This window comes from Adiantum capillus-veneris, chromosome 16 (assembly GCF_014529385.1).
Source record: "Adiantum capillus-veneris isolate H3 chromosome 16, ASM1452938v2, whole genome shotgun sequence".
Lineage (NCBI taxonomy): Eukaryota > Viridiplantae > Streptophyta > Polypodiopsida > Polypodiales > Pteridaceae > Adiantum > Adiantum capillus-veneris.
The window spans coordinates 70,736,156-70,747,015 of record NC_140946.1 but is presented as its reverse complement, the minus strand read 5'-3'; the positions used below and the strand labels follow the sequence as shown (position 1 = coordinate 70,747,015).

The window sequence follows — 10,860 nt, the reverse complement described above, 5'->3', positions numbered from 1 at the left end:
AAGGCGTCCTTCATCGGTTAAGATCTTGTTTGCGTGACAATGCAAGAGTGTGTGCGGATGTATGCGAACACTGGTATGAAGAGTGAGCTTGAGCCAAATCATGGCCAATTTTTATTCTAGCATGTGTGTGTGTGGCATCTTATTGTCAAAAATTGGGTCGTGTAGATTTTTAGGGATAGAGCTTTTTCAACAAGAGAGAAGCTTTTATAGAGGGGAGTTCTCAACGAGGAGGGATTCACAGACGAGAGCTCCAAGGAGGAGAAGCAAACAAGGGCTGCCAATGAGGAGTTTTTTATCGAGGGGATGATTTTCTTGCTTGTCGATGTGCTTGCCGAGCCGAGCTGAGGGAGGAATGTGCCCCTCGATGTGAAGCATACGGTGATTGTATCTGGTGTTTTTTGTTAAAGAGGAAGCTAATCATTGCCAATCTTGGCGGCATCTCTCCCCCATTCTCCCTTCTCTTCTTTGCTCTACTACAATGTGTGGTGCCAGTGTGTGTGAGTTGTGTGCACCCCCCAATCTGTGTGTGTGTGTGTGTGTGTGTGTGTGTGTGTGTGTGTGTGTGTGTGTGTGTGTGTGTGTGTGTGTGTGTGTGTGTGTGAGAGAGAGAGAGAGAGAGAGAGAGAGAGAGAGAGGTGTTGTGTTGTGGAAGTATTGGTAGCAAGCAAAATGGGGATGATTGTTGTCTGGTGATTGTGCAAAGTGTGTCTGCATGTAAGTATTGCTTTGCTTGCAAAAAGGTGAAGTTTTGAAGGTAATTTTTAGTAGATTATTGTGAGAACCCTGGGCTGTGAAGAGGCATCTGTGTGTGATTTTATGTGTGTTTTGATTCCCCCTCTCCAACATCTTTAGTCAAGGTTTGTAAGGGCCTCATCCTAGCCCTTACTCTGGACCAATGCATCTAAGCCATCTACTTTTTTTTTTCTTTTTTTAATGTTCGGGTAAATTTTGGCTAAATCTAAACATCAAAGTTTCACACCATGGCAACATGGGTATAACCGATGCATGAAAAATTAGTTTTTCCTCTCAAGAAAACTAGCATTAGGAAAAAGATAAGGATAAGGTGAATAACTTGTTGAAGAAGTTTTGAAAAGAATGAAAAGTTATCAAGATAAGTAAAAATAACTTATAAGTAAGGAAGATAAGATGAGTGAAGGCTCTTATCAAAAATAGCATAACAAGAGGGCTTCTCTACTCGTTAACACTTCTCTCCTTCATTTTTCAAAGTGCAAGCTTGAGAGTGAGTTGCAGAGAAAGCTTGGGGAAAGCCAAAGTTAAGAACACTTGGTCGTCAAAAAGTACACCTAAATTGCAAAAAATACACCTCACCTTGAATTTGGCCAAAAGTTAAGAACACTTGATCGTCAAAAAGTACACCTAAATTGCGAAAAATACACCTCACCTTGAATTTGGCCAAAAGTTCTCAAAAAAGTTTTAAAACATCAATTTTTGGAGCAACTTAAAAAATAACAGTGAATATTGTCAAAACGACTTAAATTTTTTGAACTAAAGTTAATATAGAAAGTTTTGTAAGACAAAAAAGTGCAAATATTCCTTAAAAAATACACAACATTCCACTAAAAAAACAATTACATCCTCAAAAGCTTACAACTGAAGACTCGAGGCTTTCAATTACAATCCTTAAAATTTTTCCATCAAAATTTTTATGATTTGTTGACAAAGATGACCAAACTTCTTCAAAGTGAGACCATAAACAAGAATTTTCATATCCTCCAAGTTTAATTTACTGATACGTAGTTCGCTATTTTTCATTTTCTTGTTCTTAGTCACCTTGATCACCTCAAGAAGTACTTACTTGTATTTGCATCTTCTCAAACTGCTTTGTATCAATAAACATCAATTGAATACAAATTTGCAATACACTTGTATCGTAGAATACACGAGTATGAAGATTTTTGTTCATTTGTTGTGTATAAGTATTTTAGGATTCAAGTTTTTTTAATTCTAGAAGACAAGAGTACTTCAATCTTGTATTCCGGAATACAAGTTTTAGCACTTCTCTATTTTAGAGCACAAGATTGTAACAATTTTGTATATTAGAATACAAAATTACAACATAAGTGTATTCACCCATGTGTATTCTAGAATACAAGTTTGCAGCACAAGTGTATTATGGAATACAAGTTTAAGTAGAAGTGTATTGTAGAATAAAAGTTTGTAGCACAAGTGTATTCTAGAATACAAGTTTGAAGTAGAAGTGTATTTTGGAATACAAGTCTATAGCACAAGTGTATTCTGGAATACAAGTTTGTAGCATAGGTGTATTCTAAAATACAACATCTTCATGTATGTACTTTGCATGGTTTTGTGTAAATTGTTTTTGCATTTTTGCACGCGAAGTTTAAAGGCCCTCAAAGTTTGGTTTTGAGCATCACAGCAGAAGATAGTTTTCAACCATACAAAAAAACTTCCTGCGTATCTTACAAAAAACATGTATTGGTGTGGAGGTTAGAATTACACATGCATGATGGATTGGAGATACAAAGAGAGCTATGTTTTGGCAATCTTGTGGAGAGAACGTTTCTGTTAGTTGTTTGATACATTCGTTGTCTAGATCTTTGTACACATGGTGTGGATTTATTGTTATATGCATAAGGACACAACAAGAAAGCAAGTGTGATTCTTCTATTCTTGATGTACTTTTCAATGAGTATAGGTTGGATGGTATAAACTACTCTCTTTAGTGTTCCTTGGTCAAACAAGTACTTGTTGTAAGAAATTTGTGAGATTATGTGGTTGGCTTGGAGATTGAACCGTTGAGTGTTTCTCTAGCCACTCCGCAAAGAGATAGTGTGAGTACTATTGTAGCACCTATTGTTGTTGAGACACTAGAGCAAGGGAGATGGAACTAGCATAATACACTTGCTTTTGGTATCATTTTGTTAACATATAAAAGATCTATTGTGCCATAACTAAACACATACTTTAATTTTTTTGGTGTGCTAGTTTCAAGGTGCATTTGTCAATTGCAACATAGGAGTGCTAGTTTCAAGGTGCATTTGTCTAAGATAGGCTATGGAGGAATGCAAAGTCTACTTCTTATCTAAGCTACAATTAATGAAAGGGTAAGCAAATGTGTTTACATAAAAATTTCTCTAAGTACTTCTCCATTGCAACATAGAAGGTTTAATTTGAAGTTCAAGAAATTATCCTAAAAACATATATAGTGAAATAAATACTACTCACAAGAAAACATTAAATATTTTATTTTATAACAAATTGGAGAAGTTAACGTCCAAAAGCATCCAGTTATGTGTAGACCCTAATAAATCTATGCATGCATACATTGGCATCTCAATACATGCACTTAGACTCCATGGTTTTCCTCTCAACATATTTTAGTTTCCAAAACTCTCTTACATGGAGGATGTAAAATACCCATTCTTGATTCAAACATTTTTCTCCACAAACAAGGTCTCTCACACAATTCAAATTCCATGATTTCTTTTCTCCCAATGCAAACAATTAGACTTTATATTTTTCCTTTCAAAGACTTGTAGGTTCTAAAGCTCTTTTATATGAAGGGCACAAAAATAAATGTTTTAGGCAAACATGCGTGCCAAGACCAAGATATTTCTTGCACATCCATTCTCCATTCCATACATGTAAGGTTTATTTTGATATCAAACATAAGTTTCTCTTAGTTACAAATGGATGTAACCTTGATATGGAATGATATAGAATTGCTAAAGAACAAAAATAAATATTTTTAAATATATCATGATGAAACACAACCATGATCTAGTAAAATGAGTCCCCAAAAAACAAGGTGCAATCTAGAACTACATTGAAATCTCCTTAGACTTGAATACATCTAGTAATATAGTGAAGTCCCCGTAGACTAGGGTACACATTTTTGTTCTAAAGCAGGATGCTTTGTCATTACATTGGATTCTCCTTGTAATTGGATACACTCTAGTAATACATGGAAGTCCTCATAGAGTAGAGTGCACTCCATTACAAGTCCCTTAGAATAGAGCACGATCCATCACATAGGATTCTCCTTATAGTATTATACACTGGAGTAATACGTGGAAGTCCCCTTAGAGAAGGGTGCACTCTGTGTACAAATAATTTTCTTTATAATAGGATACCCTATAGAATACATGCAAGCCCCCTTAGAGTAGGGTGCACTCCATGCAAGTGTTCATCAAATTGACACATCTTTGTTTTAAAATAACCTTTGAATTATATAGTAATACAAATACACATCATACTAAAAGGACATCATCTGGCCATAAAAAGGATCATTGTCAACCTTCTTTAATGTTATCGTCTTGACACGTACACATGAAGGACATGATTTGTCTCAAGATCACTATACTAATTTACAATTGTGTTACGGGTATAATCTCTCTTGTCTCTTGCATATAACCATCCAAGTAACCATGGAATAATCGTTTCTTGCAAGAATCTTTGAAGCTGCTCAGGTGTTTGCCTCCACATCTTTGGAAATATAAGATATGTTCTTGGCATATTCCACATCATCCTATATGGACTATCATCAAAAACCAAGGTATTCTTTGCATCTAAGTCCTCAAACATCTTCCAAATATCGCTCAAGTTTTTATGATAAACCCTTCTAAATCCTAACATGATGTTTCGATTTTGGCAACACTTGTTACTCATAAAGATCTTGAACTTGCGATAATGCTTTGGGAAACATTTTTGTGTGATGTGTTGCACTCTTGTTAGGTTATAGAAACTCCATATCCACAGCTCAAAGTATTCACCACAGAAACCCAAAAACATTTCTGCATCTAGGCGCACCGCATGATAAACTTCATCTTTGTCCTCCACAAGACGCATGTGTTGAGCCCAAGATGGCATAGAATCTCCATATTTTATTTCAATTGTCTTCAAAAGCAATCCTTCAAGGTCCAAACAAGCACTCTTTTGATATTCTTGACAGGAAGTGGCAGGTGACAAGGAGGTGATTGATATATACGACAAGGCCTTGGATGAGGTTCGTTGGGTGCTTCAAAACCTTCCTACAAATCATGCCTACAGATAGTCAACCCACTTTCTTGTAGTGATGACTCTACAATTGAAAAACAAGAAATTTATTATGTTTCAAAGAATACAAATAGTTTCTACATTTTCTACACTGTGGTATTATTAGATGCCAAAGTCCATCTTCAACTTCCTCATTGCTATAAACAAATCCAAACCTTACAAAGATTCACCGTTTCTCCAAGCTATGCTTCTTTGAAGCATGGAGAAAAGTAAGGTCTACCACCTGGCTAGGCTAGACTCCACTATGAATGAGAAAAAAGTAAGATCTATCATAGATCCAAACTAGGATTGATGATGAGGGGTCTCTTGTTTCAAGGTCTACCACTTGTCCAAGCTACACTTCATACAATATAGTGGTGGATAGCTAGACTAGATTGGAAATGGGAGAAAAGGTGCAAGGTCCACCACCTGTCCTACCTCTTAGGCTCTTTGTTAAATGTTTTCCTTCTCACTACATGGAGGACTTGTGATATGTTTCCCATGAGGAGCTTTACCAAAAGGTCCACCACTTGTCCAAGCTTGCTCCATGGAATATCTAGAGATTTTTTTAATACCTGCAAGAAGAAAAAAGAAAGAAAAATTTGATACCATGCACATGTATATTCAAGTATGTGAAACAAGGTTCAAGTCATAAAAGTACCTTAGGGGTGTGTTTTATTTAGCCTTAAAAGATTGTTCTCAGCTTTGACCTTGTTTATAAAAGCCTTTGTAGTGGTTGCCTTCAATGGTCCCTTTGTAGTACATCCAATTGCCTAGCTAGATTGATCAACTGTGGTGCCTTCATGCTTTCAGCAGTTGTACCTTCCTTTTCTAATATCTCTTGTATTTGGGCTCGCCTGATGTCATTGTTGTCGGTTTTTTCACTTGCTCGATTGTGTTTGCCTTCAAGGATAGCTTCACCTTTGTCATATTTTTCAAGAGTTATCCTTCTTGTAAAGAACACCTTAACATCATTTTTTTGCTTCCAATTATCTTTGATTTCTTTATATTCACTCTCATTTGTCAATGCTGGTTGTCCATAACGATTAAAGGTAATGAAATTATTTGCAGGGGAAATGCATCCCTTGTAAGGAGAGTCATCAATAAGCACTGTTCTTCATCACATTCATACCCCATTGCAATTTTAGCTAGAGGCTTGAACATTGCCTCAACGGTTGGATTGTCGGGTCTAAATAGCAACCTTCTTGATTCCAAATTGCAAAGAAAGGCAATGTACCTTTTGCTAAGCTCTCTAGTGCTTTAAGAATTTGAAGCACATTGTTCCTAGTAGCCGTTGACCAAATTGCAACATTAAACCTCTTTAATATAGTCTTCAAGAATTGGATGCAACCTGGCCTAAGTATAATATATCTTTTTGGATCTAGTTGCACTAACTGGTGGTGTGAGGACGGCTGAGGGGAACGTTTCAATAGCAGACCATTTAAGTCCAAAATAATTGTATGGATTTCTCAACATCTGCACTAGATGAAGTAGCAACAAATGGAAATGGCTCTTGAGCAGACGTTTTAGTCTCTTTTGAAGTAGATTGTATTGTTGGAGTAGGCATTTCTTTATTCTCACTGTTGCAAGCTGGCTCAAGGTGCACATCACTAGACTTTGGTATAGACATATCATCCACCTTAGGCATGTCAAATATAATAGAATCAAGGGGTTCAACAATTGCGGACTCAACTATAGGGGCCTTATCTATCCCAATTTGCGAATCTAAAAAACACAAATAACATTGGTTTCTCAAAAATCACTAGAATTTAAATCACCAATTATAAACATGTGGAAGTCGAACTTAGGAGGTAAAATCAATATTATAATCCTTGCAACTATTGGTACACAAGGCAACACTAGTCTATACTACAATCTTTTGTGGCAAACTTGTACACCCTACACTTTAATAAACATTAGTAGTTAAGTGAATACTGAAGGCCACATAAAGTTAACAACAACCATGACTTACTTGATTGACATTTGATCCATTAAAAGTCATATTAACATATGTAATTAAGACTTCTATCCATATAAATACTTGAAAACATCAAGTAAAGTCATAGTCAACAAACTATGTGTCTCCTCATTGAAGTCGACCAATAGTTTCAACACATGCATAGCCATAACCTCTTGATTTAATGTCTAAAGATAAGCCTTTATCCAAAGGTTTTAATTTTGGACGTTTTGGACATTTGTACAATGAGAGGTATCTTTGTAATCCAGCACGTTTCCCTTTTCTACAAATTTACAAATCTATGCCTAGTTAATCTCTCTCTTCTTCTATATTCAATTCTTCTCTCAATAGAGACCTTAATAGAAGCAAGGTCTACCACTTGTCCAAGCTAGTTCAAGGAAGTGGCTATTGTTTTAAGTCTACCACAATTAGACTCCACAGAAGGTTCACCACCACACTTGTTTGAATTAGCCTCCATGGAAGGTCCACCATTTGTCCAAGCTATATGGGGTTGTTTGAAGGTCTAACACACTTCTTGAGATTGGGATCTATGTATGGTTCACCTACCCATGCTGCCTTGAAAGTTGTCCCCATAGTGTTTTGTCAAGTCTAAAATGCATAAGCCAATAGGAATTTGGTTGTTGAAGTGGTGCTTCAAGTAGAGATTTCCTTCCATCTGTAGGTTCACCACATAGATGGACCATGGCAAATCAAGAGACTCAATTTTCTCCTTGTGAATTGCCCATTGCATGTATTTTATAGGTTCATCCTGAAAATCCATTTTCTTTATTCCATGCTTCAAGCTATTTTTGAGCCATTGCTCACATAGCATTAGAATGGTTTTATAAAATGGATCATTGATGTTATACATGTTGACTATTTCCTCATAATATTTACATGGTGATGACTCATTCAAAGCATTGAAGCCTTCAAGAAGTGCGTCTTGAATGAGTTTGTCTTGTTTGAGTTGCTTGATTCAATCATACATATCAATTACATCACCATCTTTTGCACTCTTTGACAATAAAATCTTCTCATCTTTAATTTCTTCTTGAATGATCTCTACCTCTGATTCCTCAAGACCGTAAAAAAATTTGAATACCGTTGTTGGGGGTTTCTTGTTCTCCTCCTCAAGCCTTTTAATAATTTCTAGCCAACAATCATAAACTCGATCGGAATATGTAACCATGTGTGCCTGTTTAGCAATCCAACTTGCTCCTGCACTCATTCTTGCCAATCGAAGAAAAGTCTAGAAAGAAAGATAACATCAATGAGAAGATTGAACTCAAGTGTTCAATTAAAGAAAATAAGAAAGAAGAAGAAAGACACTTACATCCCATCCATCACAAGATATATGTCCCTCTGCAACTCCAGTTGCTGCCCTTGATGGTCATCCTGAATAGATCCATTGACTTTGCAAATGCCGCAATATTTGACTGTAAGATTGCTTGACATACAATTCTTTAGCCTCATCATTTGCAATGGCAGATATAGCAGTTGTAACCATTGGAGGAGCATTTACAAAAATACGAGCCTTTCAAAATTTATACACGTCAATCAATCTTTGAAATATCTCATTGTTTTTTGTTCATTGTGAAGCAAAAATTTTGCGGCATAAATTGAATGTTGGCCATCAAGAATCCAATAATGATAATCTTGTAGTTTGCCCTCTTGTACCTGTTCTGCTGCCAAAGGTGTACCCTTCTTTGCCTTTGCATTTTGAACAGGCATTAAATATGCACACGCTGCAGGCTTAGTTGTACTCCGAGACAATCCAAATAGCATGCTTTCAGCATGTTTTCCATCAATAGTACGTACATTATAGTGATCAGGAGCCAGCCAAAAATTTTGAATAGTGTCAAGGCTAGGGACTTGCTACGCGCCGTGTGCGAGCCACAAAGGCTCCTAGCACACAGTCATACAACAGACAAGCTCACAAGGAAGAATGGTGTGTCACTCACCTTCCTGTGTAGTTGCGAATAAAGGATTCCCGTGCCGCGAAGAAGAGGGAGACGCCGCTACGCCGCGCTCAACCGCCTCGCCGCCGTCGTGCCGCCGCAACGCTCGATCACACACACACTCTCACACTCTCTCTCACACGTACACACACACAAACAAGGAGATGGTGAAGGAGAAGGTGGAGATGGAGCAAGAGCGGCTTCTATTGCACAATGAGAGAATGAGTAAAAATTAGGTTTAGTGGCTTTTATATGAGCTCACCCCATTCACACTTGGGCGCCCATACTTAGACAACTAACTCCTTGAATATTCCAGTTAGAGTGCGCCTGTCATCGGCGATCACCCTTACCCTGTTCCTATTGGTCCGACAAGCCCGGTACCTGACTCTAAATAATACAACGTTTATAGATCATAGGGTGTCCGTGTGCCGTGAGGGTTAACATGCCCCCCTTCCTGATGTAGATTCCGTCCTCGGAAGCTATCCAGTTGAAGCTCGTTCGTCGAGATGGAAGAGCAGTCGACATGGATGTGCGTAGCCTTCTTCAATCACTGCAAAATCAAACAACATTGCCACAGTAATTGCATTCTCATATGCAATAGACAGACAAATTGATTGGTAACAGAATTTTAGACAATTTGTCAGCAATAAACATTAAATTGCAATACAATCAAATGCATAAACAGATATAAAGGTAAAAAATTAAACAAGTCCGGGGTCGCTAATTTAACGGTCAAAAGGCACTAGAGCTCGACTATTAATACCATGGGTAACTTCTCAATTTTTTTCTGGTCAATTAAGTTGTTTAATCGCGAGAGCCAAGTATTTGATGTTCGAGGGCTGACTAGAGGCTATACCTAGAAGACCTTGTAGTTAAGCTACGATAAAAGGAATTTCTCATGAAATCATCGCCTGACTGATTACCTTTTCTTTGACCCCCCAAAGTCTTTTCACATTGATTCAATTTTGATGTGTTTATTATTTTGTATGCCTTGGGTTTTTTGCTTTTCAAGGAAAAGCGCCCACACTGGGAACCTCTAGGGCTCTAGTACCATAGGCGATACATGTGAGTGAAGTACCAATTTAAGCAGGGATTTCTCTTCCAGCTTAAAATTTTACATTGTGGCACTTTGATTTTTTGTTTGTTCATTTTCAGCATTTTAATTTTGTAACTTTGGGGGGTCATATAACACTGTTACCCTCCCCAGGCTCATCACATTAGTAAACTCCCTTTATAATACTTAAGCTAAAGGTCAATAGGGTTAAGCCCACTAGAAAGCCCTAGTACATTTCACACAATGCTGCCTAAATCGGATTAAGAACCTAAGTAACCATTGCGTATTAAGAAGGCATTCCCCATGGTATTAAGAGAAGATTTCTAATACCTAGCTTGGTCAAACTAGCTTAGTCGGACTGCTTGATTTTTAAACTTAGACAAGTGATTATGACAAAACATTACATTGAATTAAATGTTTGATACTAAGCAAATGCGCCGAATATTATGCTACCAATCACAATCAAAGCAGACAAACATGGATGCAAAAAGATAAGGGCAATGTTAATGGACATAAAACACCTGTTTGTGTTGATGGTCGCGCTTGATTTGAAGTGTGAACGAGAGAAAGGTTCCATGAAGGTCCAAATCCTATCAATAGCAACACGCTCCTGTACACACTAGGAAACAAAAGGAATACCTCTAGGAGGCACATTAGTGGAAAAAGGTACCAACACTTATTGAACACAACAAAAAACATAAGGAACCCTAACCTAATTATTTGCACTCCCCCTAAAGAGTCAAGGGAATAGGATATTGTAGAGGTTGGGGGGAAACCCTAAGGCTAAACCCTTATCCTCGTCGTCGAGATAAACAAAGTCATCATCCATGAGACCATATGTGTCATCCGTGTAGTCATGTAAATTTTCTTCTTCA

The 10,860-nt window shown here is 37.3% G+C and overlaps 1 protein-coding gene across 1 annotated transcript; it reads right to left on the bottom strand.

The window, feature by feature from the left end:
- Window positions 1-4,344: 4,344 nt before the first annotated feature.
- On the bottom strand, window positions 4,345-4,863 carry LOC147439250 (uncharacterized). Its single transcript, XM_086484530.1, has one exon. It carries the CDS (start codon window positions 4,849-4,851, stop codon window positions 4,345-4,347), a length of 507 nt encoding a protein of 168 aa, XP_086340656.1. The 5' UTR covers window positions 4,852-4,863.
- Between the last annotated feature and the right edge of the window lie 5,997 nt (window positions 4,864-10,860).

What these genes read in the sequence shown, in the direction of transcription:
- LOC147439250 (XM_086484530.1), bottom strand. Translation starts at nt 4,851, where the DNA reads ATGCCATCTTGGGCTCAACACATGCGTCTTGTGGAGGACAAAGATGAA.